At 37.7% G+C, this 16,719-nt stretch overlaps 2 protein-coding genes across 5 annotated transcripts; one reads left to right on the forward strand and one right to left on the reverse strand.

Annotated features, from left to right (window-relative positions):
- Window positions 1-2,320: 2,320 nt before the first annotated feature.
- On the reverse strand, window positions 2,321-7,857 carry LOC117290796. Its single transcript, XM_033772355.1, has 4 exons — window positions 7,657-7,857; window positions 5,953-6,073; window positions 4,431-4,631; window positions 2,321-2,651 (listed from the first exon to the last, which is right to left on the reverse strand). The coding sequence occupies exons 1-4, from the start codon at window positions 7,807-7,809 to the stop codon at window positions 2,413-2,415; spliced, it is 714 nt and encodes a 237-aa protein (XP_033628246.1). The 5' UTR covers window positions 7,810-7,857; the 3' UTR covers window positions 2,321-2,412.
- A 112-nt stretch (window positions 7,858-7,969) lies between these two features.
- On the forward strand, window positions 7,970-14,908 carry LOC117289887. Of its 4 annotated transcripts, none has more exons than XM_033771078.1 (5): window positions 7,970-8,207; window positions 9,980-10,147; window positions 12,087-12,192; window positions 13,108-13,224; window positions 14,290-14,908. In XM_033771078.1, exons 1-5 carry the CDS (start codon window positions 8,058-8,060, stop codon window positions 14,319-14,321), a joined length of 573 nt encoding a protein of 190 aa, XP_033626969.1. In that variant the 5' UTR covers window positions 7,970-8,057; the 3' UTR covers window positions 14,322-14,908. The 4 variants fall into 4 exon arrangements, with proteins under 4 accessions (XP_033626969.1, XP_033626966.1, XP_033626967.1 ...); XM_033771075.1 differs by lacking the exon at window positions 14,290-14,908 and adding an exon at window positions 13,677-14,172 and having other exon boundaries at window positions 7,974-8,207; XM_033771076.1 differs by lacking the exons at window positions 7,970-8,207; window positions 14,290-14,908 and adding exons at window positions 8,458-8,552; window positions 13,677-14,172.
- Window positions 14,909-16,719: the final 1,811 nt, after the last annotated feature.

The following is a 16,719-nucleotide window of genomic DNA, read 5'->3' on the forward strand; positions in this document are numbered from 1 at the left end:
TGAAAAATATTTAGGTGGGCATCATAGTTATTGACTTAACATATAAAATGACAGATAGACATTACAATCGCACAAGTACAACTTCTAAGGTTATGCGGACAGATATAAGCTACAAGTGGAAATATGGTTTATCAAATAAAGGATCCATATTTTAAAATTCAAATGTCATGATTTTACTCTCACTTTCTGTAAATAGATTGCACATGACTTCATTGACCACCATATTTGATTACAATGGAAAAGTATTAGCGTGTATGCGCTGTGTACAACTCTGGGTTAATGATATCCTTTCACACAAGCACGCATCAACAATGGCGGCCAACACAAGGGGTCTTTATGAGTGTTCATAAAGAAAGGACCACTCGTTGCATTTTTCCATTCCTATTTGAGACAAGGTCCCCCCTCCCCGGCAATACTTCCATCAAGCACAATTTCCTCCATAAACATATTTTTGACAATATAATTCATCTATCATTTTCATATGATAGTCCAAATAAAAAATAAACACCAAAATGCACTGCATGCCATCAAAAAGACTGTTTGCTAAATGTACATAAATTAAAGAATCGCATCATAACACGAGACTTATATTTTAACTTGATTCTGTCTAGCTGTATAAACTACTCTACCAAAACTAAACAAGAAATTTATAACTTTTCAGTTCATTTTCTAGGTTAAATACATTTCACAAAATTGACGGAGACTTTTAAAAAACAGTTATTCGATCCTTGCTTGGTCAGCCATTTGTGTGTAGAGCCTTAAATTGGGGACAGCAGTGAATAGGCATTACAAAATTCTGTATTGTCCAGTAACGTAGTGACACTTTCATCCAAACAGATACATGGGTGCTTTCGATTAGCTTCCTCTGGGCGACCCTGATCTGCCCCCGGTACGTTCGAATAGCTTTGACATCATTCCAGGGGCTCTAACTCGAATAAGCACCACGGGGTCGACACGAGTAAGCTCATCAAACACAACCATATACACGTAATACAAAACAAATGAAGCATGGAGCGAGACGCTAAACACCAATAGCGGATAAATGCAAGTAGCGAATATATTAAAATTTAACCCAGCACCGCATAGGCTCTTACTCTTAGCCTCATTTCATGCAAAAAAGCATTTAAAAAAGAAATATTTCAGAAAGTTGTCTTGATCACTAGAATTGCCTTTTTTTTTGAAAATTGAAATTGAATACTGTTAGAGATTTCAGGCCTATCTTCTCCAATTGGGTCACATTGCAGTTGGAGTCTGCTATCAAGCAGTGTTGCTTTCAAGGTATGGTCATAGATTTTTTTTAACGCACATTCGATATTTTTTTGACAAAATTACATAGTAATCATACAGTAATTTTTCTCAGTTTTTAAGTGATCTGCTCCTGGTCATAATACAGATGAAATTTAAATTGAAGATAAAAGTTTAGAAAAAAAGGGGGGTTTTATATTCGTTTTCAAATTGTTTCAAACAATTACAAATAACATTTACTTCAAAATGTTTAAGTGACACTAGTAAACTGTTATGTTTGTGCGTCAAGTTTCATTAAACCTTTAAGAAAGACTGCTAATACTATAGGGTCAAAACCTCAGGCCATCCATTGCATCTATATACCACAGGTCATTTCATTTGGATTTTTTTTTTAACGTTAGTATATTAACTAATTATTAGTAGTCACTGCAAACATAATTAATAATTTATATCAAATTTAACCTAAATCAAGCTGAACTCGACCTCATGTCAAATTTCAAGATCGAAAGATTGCAATAGTCCCTTTCTTACCAACAACTTGTGGCGAATTGACCGAGAAAAAAAAAGGGTTGAAAAACAGTACCTTTAAACATAGGTTTAATAACAGACATTTGAAAAACAAAAACAGTAGAACTTCAAGATCAAAAGATTGCAATAGTCCCCTTTCTTACCATTTATAACTACTCAGGAATCCAATATATAAAAACATAAAGTTGAAACTGAGTACCTTTAAAAACACAGGTTTAATACCAGAAATTTGAAGAAAAAAACCTTCATAACTTTGTTTGCTTTCTTGATGAAATGTATTTCAACTTAAAGGCACTAGACACTATTGGTAATTACTCAAAACAATTGGTAGCATCAAAACTTTCTGGGTAATACAAGCAAAGGAGAGTTGTTGATAGTACAAAACATTGTGGAAACAGCTCCCTCTCAAGTATACATAGTTTTTGAGAAAGAGGTAGAATGCATCTGAAAGCACACAAATTTGTGCAACAAGGGTGTTTTTCTTTTATTATTCTATTGCAACTTCGACGACCAATTGAGCCCAAATTTTCACAGCTTTGTTATTTTATGCATATGTTGGGATAAACCAAGTGAGAATACTAGTCTTTGACAATTTACAAATGTGTCCAGTGCCTTTAAAAAGAGGTTCCAAACCAAGTTCTACTGGTTTCTTTCTAAGATTTCATCAAGCTTCTCATCAATTTTGTCTAGATTTCTTTCCATGGAGAGTGTTTTTTCATGGAGGTCACTGACCTTATCTTCAAGGTCATAGAGCATGCTTTGTGTGTTTCCTCGTCGGCAAAACCCAAAGATGGAGTAAAAGACATAACATGTGACAACCGTGATGCTGGTTAGGATCAGGTTGTTTGTGATCTGAGAAGTGAAGTACATACACAGACCTGAAAGTAAACCATAATAATAATAACAATAGCAGTTAGTTCATTTCTAGTGCATTGTACAAATCTGTGCGCTTACATCTTAGGAAAAGGCACTATAAAAATGGTGTTATTATTATTATTATTATTATTATTATTATTATTATTATTATTATTATTATTATTATTATTATTATTATTATTATTAGGGCCTCTGATTATTAATATTACATTAGTGCTAACATCTTATGAAAAGGTGCTATAAAAATGGTGTTATTAATAATATCGAAGTCTTATATAGCGCACGTATCTACCAAACAAGGTACTCAACATTCAGAAAGCTAGATAATTGCAGTTAGGTAATTGTGGTATTATTATTATTATTATTATTAATATTACATTAGTGCCTTAATCATAGTGCCACTAATTCCTGTAATCTCTCTCAGCTCCCTGGGTACAGCCCTGGGATGCCATAAAGGGTCATCACACGAGGCAATTTACGGGCAACAAATTAATATGCCTGTGTGGATATTTTTTATAGGACTTTGGAAAGAAATGAGTATACAATGCTTTTTATAACACCCCTAACAAATACTCTGCCTTTTCATTGGTTTAGAGAGCGTCACATGATATGTCATAGTTTTACTAGACGGCGGCCGTGTGATAATGCATCGTTTGCCGTGTAATAGTGCATCGTTTGCCGTGTGATAGTCCAACGACTATCACACGGCGTGCAGTACCCAGACGTCTTTTTACCCACCTGTGTATCTGAAACGCGCGTACAAACGTTACGTGTAGGAAGATGATAAATAGTCAGTTGGTGTGTTATAAATATTGACTGCTTTCACTCGTGCTATGGTTAAAACTACGACTTCCCGGTGATCCCCGAACCTGGATCACCTCAGGAGTCATAGTTTTAACCATAGCTTGAAGCAGTCAATGTATAATAACACACATTTGGAAGTGTTGTGGCCGAGCGGTTAAGAGCACCGAATTCAAACTCTGGTGTTTCTGATCAGCAGAGTGTGGGTTCGAATCCCCAGCCTTGACACTTGTGTCCTTAAGCAAGACACATAACCATTGCTTCGTCCTTCGGATCGGATGTACAGCCATTGGTCCCATGTGTTGTGTAAACGCATGTAAAAGAACCCAGTGCACTTATCGAAAAGAGAAGGGGTTCGCCCCGGTGTTCCTGGCTGGATTGGCAGCATATTGCGCCACAGCACCTTGTAAACCATTACATGGTGCTTAAGGATTAGGTCTTATATCTCAAAATTCGCCCCACTCCTTGCAGTAATAATACCTGGCGCTTTGTATCCTTTGGCAAAAGGCGCGTTTATAAATACGGTTATTATCAGTGTAAGGGTAAAACCAAATCAAAAAACTGGATCCCCTTGGTGCCCTAACCTAGCCCTTTCAAGAACGAAGCACCACGCAAACTTAAAACAGCCTGGGCACTCCTGCTTCTCATCTGATGATTGAAAAGAATTATTCAGAAAAGAGCTTTCATAAAAATATCTTTTAACTTGCAGTACGTGCTAACCCACCAATCAGATGCTCAAACTGGAGGGTGGTATGAAAAGCTATAACCTACTCCTGCATATTGTGAGTGTCAATGCGTCTCGCTCCGCATACAGACAGTACAAAAATTACATTCTTAACTTTGCGCGTGCATGCTGTTCGTCATGAAATATTGTTCTGAAAATGGAATACGGACAAATATAGTACGTCTGCTCGTTGGATATGGGTTGAGAAGTGCTATATTTTTCTGTATTCCACTAGCGCTTGTGTGATAATATTCACCTATGAAGATGACAACTTGTGTGAAGACAACCACAGGTCCGAATATTGCATGTAGGATGACCGTCATGGACATAATGACCATGCATGAAGTGACTGACGTCAGCTGTAGGGTTAGGAAGCCCAAGATAATCCATAGAGCTAGCAGTACAGGGCTAAGCCACGTCTGTTGAGCCTTCTTTAACGTCTTCTGGAGCTCACTCACTAAAAGGGAAAAACAAATCAGGTATGCAGGGCTCAAAGTGTTGAACTGTTAGCAAGAGGGATGTCTGGGTGTCTTTTGGACACCTTGTTTCAATTTGGACAAAGTTTTAATCTGTAGTTTATAGTAATAATAACAATAATAATATTTGGTTTTCATATAACGCTTTATACACCATGTCTAAAAAAGGCTTCCAACATGGCATGTCATGGCCGAGCGGTTAAGAGCACTGGATTCAAGCTCTAGTGTTCGATCAGCAGAGTGTGGGTTCGAATCCCGGTCATAAAACTTTTATTAAAGCAAGCAATTAACCATGATTGCTTCAAAAAGTTGGGGAGGTAGTGCTTTCTGCTCTACCAGCCAGGCTTCGGATTGATGATACCCAAGCCTACATCCGTATGGACTGTAAAAAGGGATAACCCTGTTTCAGCTAAAGGAGTAGGTGGCAACGACCTCTGGAAAATAATAATTGTAACCCACACCTTGAAGTGGCCTTCAGGCATTGTGTGTCTGGTGACTTGCATAATCTATAAAATTAAAAAAACATTATTACCCTGATCACTAGGCCATTTCATTCCTTAACCCATCTCAGCTCCCTGGGGAGTATAAAGCCTGTGCCACCAATGTAGCCCACTAGCCTAAACCAACCACAAGAACCACCTCTGCCCTCACAGGTACCCCATTATCCCCTGGGTGTAGAGAAGCAATTATAGTTAAGTGTCTTGCTCAGGGACACAAGTGTCACGACCAGGATTCAAACCCACAAAATATGATTTGTAAGTGAACAATTGTGACAAACAGTTTTTATGTTTCCAGCATGTATTTGAGCAAAAGACCTTTGCTCAAAGTTTGCAAGAAACTCCTAAAACCGCAGGGCTTGCGGCTCAAAATGTTTAGCTAAAAACAAATCAGCAGAGCAATATCCAAGACTAACTTAAAGACACTGGACACTATTGGTAATTGTCAAAGAACAGTCTTCTCACTTGATGTATCTCTACATATGCATAAAATAACAAACTGTAAAAATTTGAGCTCAATTGGTTGTCAAAGTTGCAAGAGAATAATGGAAGAAAAAAATGCAATTGTTGCATAAGTTGAGTGCTTTCAGATGCTTAACTTTGAGACCTCAAAATTACTTCTTTCTCAAAAACTCTGTTACTTCAAATGGAGCCGTTTCTCACAATGTTTTTCACTATCAACAGCTCTCCATATACCAAGTAAGGTTTTATGCTAATAATTATTTTGAGTAACTACCCATGGTGCCCAGTGCCTTTAACAACACACAAATCTTATTGCATGTATTGGTTACAAGTTGTTTTGTACCTCTGATGTTGAAAGTCTTCACCAGTGTATTATCGATGTACGTAGTGATGTCATCAGAGAGTTTGCCACTTGTAGCTTTGTCAACGAAGCTCTGCGTTTTAACCTTGCTTCGAGCCCATTCCTGAATAGAAAATTATTCGAGGAAAGATTTAATAATTAATAAATACCACTTCCTGCATTTTCTTGTATAAAAAAAAAGGAAAAATTTCCGTATCCTGCCACCACTTTTCACTTGTTTCTACAAAAAGGAATAGGGCCTATCCATAATGAATGAAAAAGTGGTAACAAGAAAAAATCAAAGGGCATCATTAAAGCCATTGGACCCTTTCGGTAAACAGTGTTGTCCAAGGCCCACACTTTGTGTACCACAACTTCTCTATCAAATAACAAACCTGTGAAAATTTAGGCTCAATCGGTCATCGGAGTCGGGAGAAAACAATGGAAAATCCCACCCTTGTTTCCGCGCTTTTCGCCGTGTCATGACATGTGTTTAAAATAAATCCGTAATTCTCGTTAACGAGAATTTATATTGTTTTTCTGTTTTCTCAAAAAGTAAAGCATTTCATGGAATAATATTTCAAGAGGAGTCTTTCACCATTGCCTTCTGTAAACCCTGTAAGTTATTTGTAAATCTGTGAACTTTTATTTTTTTTTCTGAACCGAAGGGGTCCAATGGCTTTAACACACAAATTTATATAAAATTGAAATACTTTTTAGTTCCAATTTGAAATATAATTATTTTTTGATAATAAATCTGAAGACCTTCCTGCAAAGCCACTAATGCCTCATCAATTAACAAATTCCAGTCAGAACTAAAAAATCATTGGAAGCGCCACCCGTTGAAATACCGCCCTTATCATTGTGAACCCTTGCCCTTTACATAGGACTCTTCCTCTGTACACAGATACAGAGTCCTAACTATTAAGGCCCATTTCTGGGGCGGAAAGTTTTGAAAGCTTCATAACTCAAATATCACCTGCAACAAGCCACTCATTTCAACAGATTCACATTCCATGGCGGCATACATTTTTCTGCGGTGGGTTTTGGTCCTCATATATTACTCACAAATCTGTCATTTTCGTGAAATAATGCAGCTCCCAACGTAAAAAAATTCCCGTTTTGATCGTTTTCTCAGTGTTGTCTGTTGCCGTGCGTACGCGTTTACAATTACATTCGCGTGCAAGACGCGTGATGCAATCGGTCATCGGTATCTGGAGAAAATAACGGGAAAACCCACCCTTGTTTCCGCACGTTTTGCCATGTAATGACATGTGTTAAAAATAAATCTGTAATTTTTTATCGAAAATTTATATTGTTTTAATGTTTTCTCAAAAAGTATTAAGCATTTCATAGAATAATACTTCAAGAGAAGTCTTTCACCATTACCTTCTGTAAACCCTGTAAATTATTTCTGTGAACTTCTACAAAAAAATTATGTAATGGCGCCACCACTTTTTTTCCCCCACTTATTTACAAATAGGGATATAAATTATCTCATTGTGGTAAATTAGATATTATTATTGTTTGACATAAAAGTGGTGGTGCCATATAGAAATTTTTCTGAACACGGTTGTATAAATGTATAATCACAAGGATGAGACAAACAAAGACGTTTTTGCCCTGCCCATTTCTTTCCTTCATATTGGATTGAAATGCTAGCTCAAGCAAGCTGCTGATGAGTGAGTGTGAGTTGCTCATCCCTACCTTTTGAACTTGCTGCACAGCATCAGAATTCTTTACATTCTCCCAAGATTCTGAGAGGGAGGCATCGGCATTTTGCATAAGCAATGCAACTGTGAAAATAAATAAAAAAGAAGCCACGGCTGGCATTAATAAAAACCGAATTTTGAACTCCATCTTCTCTCTTGAATGTCTCCAGAGCGGGGCCTCTTCTTGCAAAATAAATCATCAGTTAATGAAGTAGGGCGCCCTCAATGTAATTTTTCTTGTCGAGTCGGTCAATCAGAGCATGGAGGAATAGTCAGAGAGATCCCTTTCAACCTCGTTTTTAGTAGAGTGATTTTTCACAGATTGCCTCGCCCAATATAACCCTAGCATTGTTTTTCCGCCAGTACTTTCTCTTCCAGGGGTTAGTTATCCATGTGATGGGAGCGAGACCACAGGTTCTTATAAAGACGATAGTTGGGGGCGAAGTATCAATTTGGGCAAAAATTGCAATTGTCGGCAGCTCTTTAAATAAAAACCTTTTGTTTATGAAAATGACAATGGATAGTCCTCCCGATCCGCCTTGTGAGGTACAGTAAATTGCTTAAAATAGGTTGTGGGGGAACTTCCATTTGTATGTCAGTGTTGTGAATGGGCATGCAGCAAAAGCCGGTCCAAACCAAATGCTTTTGATTGAGAGCACCAAATTTGCGCAAGGCTTTAAATTTGCTCAGAAAATATCTGTTCCGCAAGCTTAATTAATTTGCGTGCACATTATTTAAATCGAGCCAACAACTTTTCGCGCCCAGCTAGTGGGGGTGGCTGAAGTTTGCGCGAGGATTGAATTGATGTTTGCGCCAAATAAAACAGTTGTGATGCAATCGGGCTTGTTTGTCTACCATTTTGTGCATGCTCTGTGTGTAGCTACCCAGCAGGTACTCCTACCTAGTAGAACTATTTCGTTCGGTTTCGTCCGGCTATCGTACGAAACCCGGGTTAATTTTTGGCTGCTGCAAATGACTGAGTGAAATGAAAAGCACTGCATTGGTGTGAGAAAGCAAACGCCATTCAGCTTAATCAACCAAGTGGAAAACTTGAACTTCATATGCAAAAGCAAAGGAAGGGTCCGACCTTTTGGGCTTATCGTGTAACTGTGATGCACAGCATGCAGTGACATTCTCTCTGTATGCACAAAAACAGGCTGGCTGCATTCGTCTGGGCTGAACTGAAAATTGTGTTGCTGTCCTTTCACTTTCACTGTTTCAATATGGTAACTATATATAAATAAACTACCAAGTAAGTTTCAGAATGGGCAGACAATGCAGTCCCTTGCCATGCCTGCCTAGACCCAGTTTAATGGGTGCTGTCTCCTTTTTTGGAAGACCGAGAATGAAACATTTAAAAAAACTTGTTTGAAAAAGAGTACGTCAGCACCCAACTGCCTGGGTGTCCATCCCTTTGGTTGGGCAGGATAAGCCAGATGCAAGTGTGTGTGGGTTGGTGGTGAATGTTTAAAGCCATTATACACTTTCGGAACACAGACACACAAAAAAGTTCACAGATTTACAAATAACTTAAAGGGTTTACATAAGGTAATGGTAAAAGACTTCTCTGGAAATATTATTCCATGAAGTGCTTTACTTTTTGAGAAATCATTAAATCAATTATCAATTCTCGACATCGAGAATTACAAATTTATAGTAAACACATGTCATTACACGACGAAACGTGCGGAAACTTCGATGACCAATTGAGCCAAAATTTTCACAGGTTTGCTATTTTATATATAAGTTGTGATATATGAAGTGTGGGCCTTGGACAATACTGTTTACCGAAAGTGTCCAATGGCTTTAAAGGCAGTGGACACTATACTGGTAATTACTCAAAATAATTATCATCAAAAAACCTTTCTTGATTACGAGTAATGGGGAGAGGTTGAGTATAAAACATTGTGAGAAACAGCCCCCTCTGAAGTGACGTACTGTAGTTTTCAAGAAAGAAGTAATTTTCCACGAATTTGATTTCGAGACCTCAAGTTTAGAATTTGAGGTCTCGAAATCATCAGAAAGCACACAACTTCGTATGACAAGGGTGTTTTTTCTTTCATTATTATCTCACAACTTCGACGACGGATTGAGCTCAAATTTTCACAGATTTGTTATTTTATGCATATGTTGAGATACACTTTGACAATTACCAATAGTGTCCACTGTCTTTAATAAAACTTGTTGTTTAATAAGTTGGAAACGAATGGGGCCACGCCAAAACCATTACTATGAAGATCTCTATTTTTTATAATAAACCTTTCAAAAATTTATTTTTTACATAATTTAGTTTATATCCAATCCTTCATCTGCACTAGGCTTCACCAGGCATCGGAATGAGGGCCACGATTAGTGGGATTCGATTGAAATTTCCAGCAGTGAAGAACATTTCAACGGGGACTCTTCAGAAATTACTTGATGGGGAAGAACTGCCACACCTTGAAGGGGTTGATCACAAACAAAAGAAGAGAAAGTTGTTTCTAATTGTAAGTATCCAGTTCCAACTTAACAAGAACAAAGTGGCTTGTCACTGCCGACCAGTTAAGAGCTCCGGATTCAAGCTCTGTTCGTGTTTCTGATCAGCAGAGTGTGGGTTCGGGTCATTAAAAGCAATGACACTTAACCATGATTGCTTTGTAAAATTGCTTTGGATAACTAATACCCATGCCTACATATCCGTATGGACTTCAAAGGGGGGTAACTCTACGTTTCAGCCCTAGGAGTCGGCAGCAATAGCCCCGGGAAAAACTGTTGATTTGTAGCCCACACCTTGAAGTGGCCTTGTATGTCTGGCGACTTGCATAAAGGAGCTGAGAGGTGGAGGGAGCCAAGCAGGGGGTTAAGGAGAAGGGCAAGGGGGTTCACTTGTGGACAGTGGACTGCTGGCCCCAGGCCAGTAAATTTTAGCATCGGGCCAGTAAACTCAAGACTGGACAAACCTCGGTTGTATTATATCTTTATGAGAAACTGTTGACTATTGTCTCATCTTCCAATTTTTTTGAATATCAAAGTATACCGACACTTAAGATAGAAATTAGATAGATCTTCTCTTGGCACTTGTTCTAAATTCGTTTATATTTTTGTCTCAATAAAAATAATAAAGACTTATTATGGGCACTAGAACTATGAGGTTCGTTTGGCTATCATCTCCCGACGGGAGACAATAGCCAAACGAACCTCATAGTTCTAGGAGTAATATCCACCCTGCTGGGTGTTCAAGGAGCAGTAACCAAAAAAAATCAAAAGACTAAACAAAAATTCTATAGTAAAATTGTTTAGCTTCAAGCCTTGCGGTCTTGTGGGTTTTCTTCCCCAATTTGAGATCCGTTATGAGGATGTGCCCTGTGATGAGGAATGCCAGAACTAAAACCCAAACTTTTTGAGCTTGATAGCATTTGATAGCACGTGGCCGAGCAGAAAAGATTCAACCTCTGGTGTTTCTGATCAGCAGAGTGTGGGTTTGAGTCTCGGTCGTGACACTTTTAAGCAAGACATTTTACCATGATGCTTCGTCCTTTTGGGCCTGTTTGTTGTGTGCAACGCACATAAAGGAACCCAGTGCGCTTAACAGCGAAGGGGTTCACCCCAGTGTTCCTGGTTTGATTGGCTGCATATTGCAACACGACACCTTTACAAAGGAGTAGGTCTAATCATGGAATCTAATTCTACCATTCTACCTCCATGGTCTAATTGAATGTTGAAGCATCTTGAGTGTGCACTGAGTGACGGATACATAAGAAGTCAAAATAGGCCCTTCCCATGAAATATGTAAATTGCACATAGCGCGTGCCCACTAACGTTTTGGTTGGCAAAATGAGGGAACATCGCGCTGTTTTGTACACGGCTAATGGGTAAGCTTGGGCAATATCGATTTATTTTATTCACGATATATCGCCGACAATATATCGCGATATTCGATATAATCGGGATTAATGAAATTTGACATCATCAGTCTTAAAACTCCAACTGAAAGTTGTTGAAGAGACAATCCTAGCATAAGAGAGGTGTTCTAATGACCTATTCTTCTGGTTTTACTCCAAACCTATGGGGTGCAAGATGTCTCAGCTAGCAAATACATCGCGATATTTAATCGATATATCCATATATCGCGATTATCACGATATATCGCGATATATCGCGATATATCGCGATATATCGATATTTCGATTAAAACCAAATCCATCCGATATCGAAATTGTGTCCAAATTAATATCGCGATATTCGATAATATCGTGATATCGCCCAAGCTTACTAATGGGTGCGTGACGCACACGCGATTGCGCGTCTGCTTAGTGCACAACTCTATGGTGTTTGCAAACCCACAGGGTCTGTACGCATGCGTGAATGTAATTAGCATATTTCATGGAAAGGGTCCATTATTATTATTATAATTAATAAATATTATTATTATGAACAATTTTGTAGGATTCAAGGCCTAAAGAGGAGTACGCTGTAAGTCACATTGCAAATGTCATCCAAGTGGATCATGAATTGGATAACATGAACATACTCAAGAACCTACTGTGTCAAGGTAAACAATGTTTAGTAGTTTTTGAAAATGATTATTTATTTCATTGACTGAATTTTACGATTTGCCAGTTTTTTTATTTTTTTACGGAACTCACAACATCTTGCACTAAGACTAGCTTGTACTAAAAGGAACACGTTGCCTTGGATCTGTCGAGTTGGTCTTTGAAAATCGTTCTGTAACCGTTAGTTGTAAAATTTATATGGTTAGAAAGATATTGTAAAAGTAGAATACAATGGTCTACACAGGTATGCCTCGAAATTGCACGGTTTTCTATTTACCTCGTCGACTAACAAGGTCGGCCATTTATGGGAGTCAAATTTTTGACTCCCATAAATGGCCGACCGTGATAGTTCGCGACGTAAAAGGAAAACCGTGGAACTTGGGTGGATCATTATATTCTACTTTTGCTTTAGGGATACCCCTAACGCTTTTAATAGACCAACTCGTCAGATCCAAGGCAACGTGTTCCTTTAACCGTCTTGCACTAAGACTAGCGCGTATTATCCATAACAACCAGTTATAAACAGAGCTCCAGCTGGTCATTATCAACCGTTGAAACACCCCCACAGGACCCTCCACCAATACGAGTAGAGAAACTGTCTGGGGTATTTATGAAAAACGTTTATCATAGAGCAAAGCTTACCCGTATGACCGTGTTGCTCAATGGTTATATCGTCTTTTCTCTGTTATATTATGATATAAGAGGGAGCCGTTTCTCACAATGTTTTTTATTAACTACAGCTCTCCATTACTCGTTACCAAGTAAGTTTTTATGCTGACCATTGTTTTGAGTATTTACCAATAGTGTCCTGTACCTTTGATGCTTGGTGGGTTACAGCTCTGAGCAATGTGAGTTTGCAAGTTATGTCTGGTAGTGTAGTGAGCTATTATTTTAATGTTACATTTCTATTTCAGGTGATAGTCCTGAAGAGATTGCCGGTGTCGTTGTTATGTATTGCTCCGTTGGTTACAGGTCATCCATACTGGTAGAAAAACTGCAGAAAGCATTCAAATTTGATCCATCATACAATGGTAAGTTATGTTAAGTTATTAATGAATACGATTATTTTGTTAACATCTGGGTAAAAAAAACCTTGTATCTACATTGGCTTCCTATGAGACAAAGACTTGAATGAAAAATCAGTTTAAGACCAGGGCCCAATTTCATAGAGCTGCTTACGCAGAAAATATTGCTTAACAAATTGTCTGCTAAGCAGAAATGTGCGGCTATCAGTCACAAATTGTACATGGGACATGGTAGGTTGGCTGGTACCTTATTTTGGCTCAGGCTGAGGGCGTCTGCACTGAGAACCTCTCCCATATTTATGAAATTTCTTATTTATAATATTCAAAATAGCCTTTAATTTAAAAAGGTGATGAAATGTGAGTGTGAAATCCACCCTGTTTTGTTTTAATTTTCCGAAACTACTCAAAAACTGAGAATATAGCTGTCGTGTCACTTATTGTTTAAATTCTTTTTAAAGATTGGCAAGTTTTCAACTTAGAGGGCAGCTTTTTCAAGTGGGCCAATGAGAACAGGGCGATTGTAGACGAGCAGGGCCAGCCAACCAACTACATTCATCCCTTTAGCAACTTTTGGGGAAGGCTAATCGACAAAGACAGGTGGAAGTCAACGCCTTAGACATCAATAGAATTCCCAACTAATGCTAAAAATAGAAGCTTAGTACCCGGATCTCAGACAAACAATTAATGTGTAAATTTTCACAAATAAGGGCGTCCGTCCTAATTGTTTGTTTTCTCGCGACTACAATACTAGGAATTGCAGTTTGTCGTGTTTATGGCGCTGTGACGACATCATAAAGTTTAACCACGTTGCAATAAAGTGACTAAGAAAGCTGCTTTAACTGTTCAACTGATTTAACTCTATTCAGCTCCTTTATTTAATTTCTATTCATAAATACCTCAGACAGTTTCGCTATTCGTATAGGTGGAGAGCGCGTCAACGTGGGGTTGTTTAAACCTTTGATAATGACCAGTGTTTATAACCGGAACAGTTGTTTTACCATTACCTTCTGTAAACCCTGTAAGTTATTTGTAAATCTGTGAACTTTTTTTCTTTTTTTTCTGTTCCGAAAGGGTCCAATGGCTTTAAGCCCTCGGTCGTCTGATTAATCCTTGTGCATCATTTGAACAAAGACTACATTGTATAGGACTTTATTTCACCACTTAAATGTGCACCTTCACTCGCCAGCAAAGTGTCAATTTACTCTGCTACAATGTATATGTATTGCCGTATCCAAATTAGCCTCTACAGCTACGACTACGACTGTTGCTGAAAGTGTTGTCCTTTACTTCAACGCATGATTGTGCGGAAATCTAGTCGTAGCCGTAAGCACTTTTTCGAACATGGCCTTTGTTCAAAGATTTTGTGATTAAACCCTCTGTATTGATAATTACTTGAGACTAGAGGGTGCACGTCGGAGCTATGCCAGCTCTCTGTATGGACATACTGTAACCTGTATCCTTGACTCGATAATGTTTCTCAGATTGTGTATTCTTTCCGGGAACATTTTCCTGCTAGGACATATCTTTGGAAAAAATTATCTTTTGAAATGAAAGGTTCGCATGTTAGTTTTATTGTTTACATTCACATTTTGTATTCAAACAGTTCAGTAAGGTATTTTTATATGTTTATATATATTTTATTTTTTTTTGTATGCACGTCGCCAGACACACAAGGCCTGAAGGCCACTTCAAGGTGTGGGCTAGAATTATTTTGTTCCAGCGGCCGTTGCCACCTACTCCTAGGGCTGAAACAGGGTAACCCCTTTTACAGTCCATACGGATGTAGGCTTGGGTATCATCAGTCCGAAGCCTGTCCGGTAGATCAAAAAGCACTACCCCTCCCCCCCCCCCTAATTTGACGTAGCAAGTGTCAAAACCGGGATTCGAACCAACACTCTGCTGATCAAACACCAGAAATTGAATCCGGTGCTCTTAAGCGCTCGGCCATGACACTTTATCTTAAAATATAAACATACTATTTCCTTAAAATATATTTTAAGTATTAAACTTCTTTGTTAAGCATATGAGACGGTAGGTTGTGGTTGAACAAATAAAGTTAGTATGAGAGAGATTATTGCATTTTAAGTGTATACAAAAATAAAAAATAAAATTGCAATTGATGGACTTGGTGATGTTATAATATAATGCTTTACAAGCAAACCTATTTTTACTTTTTTATTAATTAAAATAAAATGAAAATTTAATTTTCTAGTAAAAACATTGCAGTGTGATTGAAATATTATTTCATGTGTAGAAACTAGAGTTGCACTTTTCCTATTCCTCTGCCAAAAGTGACCCGTTATTTTTGATAATACTGAATTTGATGTGAGGCAAACAATAATTGCACTACAAAACAGTCGGACTATAATGTCAAAATTGGCGGCCACATCGCTACGGCTTGATTTCTGCATCTTGAAAGTCCCAATAGACTAGACTGGGCCCGTCTGTGTATGTCACATCCAGATATTTTGCAAACCAAGTTTGGAAAGCTTTCAAACCCCCAAATATTACAAGAAAACATATACCTAGTAGGGGATACACTTCCTGCGTTCGCTCCCGAGTTTCAGTGACATCTCAAAAACGCAATTCCACCTTTTGAAATGAAGTTTTCACATGTTATAAATAATTCCACAAAAAAATTATCAATGCGCTTTACACACAAACAATAGCAAATAAAATAAATAGAATAAACAAGTTTTGAGGTGGCGTTTGAAAGCTAAAACTTTTGGAGAGGACCTTATGGTATGTGGTCATGTGTTCCAGAGAGTTGGTCTGAAAACACTGAACGATCCATCGCCTGTCCGCCTGTTATTTTTTATTGTATACAACTACATTTATATGGGATTATAACAACCGTATGGTTCCAAAAAACAAAGGTATGCATTGCCAGCCTATACTATGTTAAAGCACAATCCTTCAATTTTTAAAATTTGTCCAATGATGTAGAACACCAAGTACAACTTATTACAAGGTGGGCTGTTTTAATAAGATTACAGTTGATTGTATAAACATCATTTGTTTTGTTTGTTTTAATTTTCTTTTAACAACATTTTTGTTCTAGTTTATCAACAGTGTAATAAAATAATGATAGGCTGTTTGGATGTATTATGCGACTGATAATTAAAATGAGCGGTAGCAAATTAATTATACTTTTTTAAATTACAGTAGAGACAGTAGCCGTTGTTGTTTTCCGGGAATTATCACATGCCATTGTTATAAAAGGACAAAACAAAAATTAATAATAATAAAATACTATTATTAACAATCTTTGCTTCCGATGAAATAGTTGTCGCTACAAAAGCTCATGTAAACTTTTTAATTAAAATTTATAATTGCTATCATGACCTTCCTTGATTTATAAAAGGACGACAGACAAACATTTCACTGGAGGTACATTAACCGCCTCTAAACTATTTCTGTGACATCACTCTATTGTTGAAAGTGTAGATTTATTTTACAACTCTGCAGTTGAGTGTAGATTTATTACAAACTAAAGTAAAT

The sequence above is a fragment of the Asterias rubens genome, chromosome 5 (assembly GCF_902459465.1).
Source record: "Asterias rubens chromosome 5, eAstRub1.3, whole genome shotgun sequence".
NCBI classification, from domain to species: Eukaryota; Metazoa; Echinodermata; class Asteroidea; order Forcipulatida; family Asteriidae; genus Asterias; species Asterias rubens.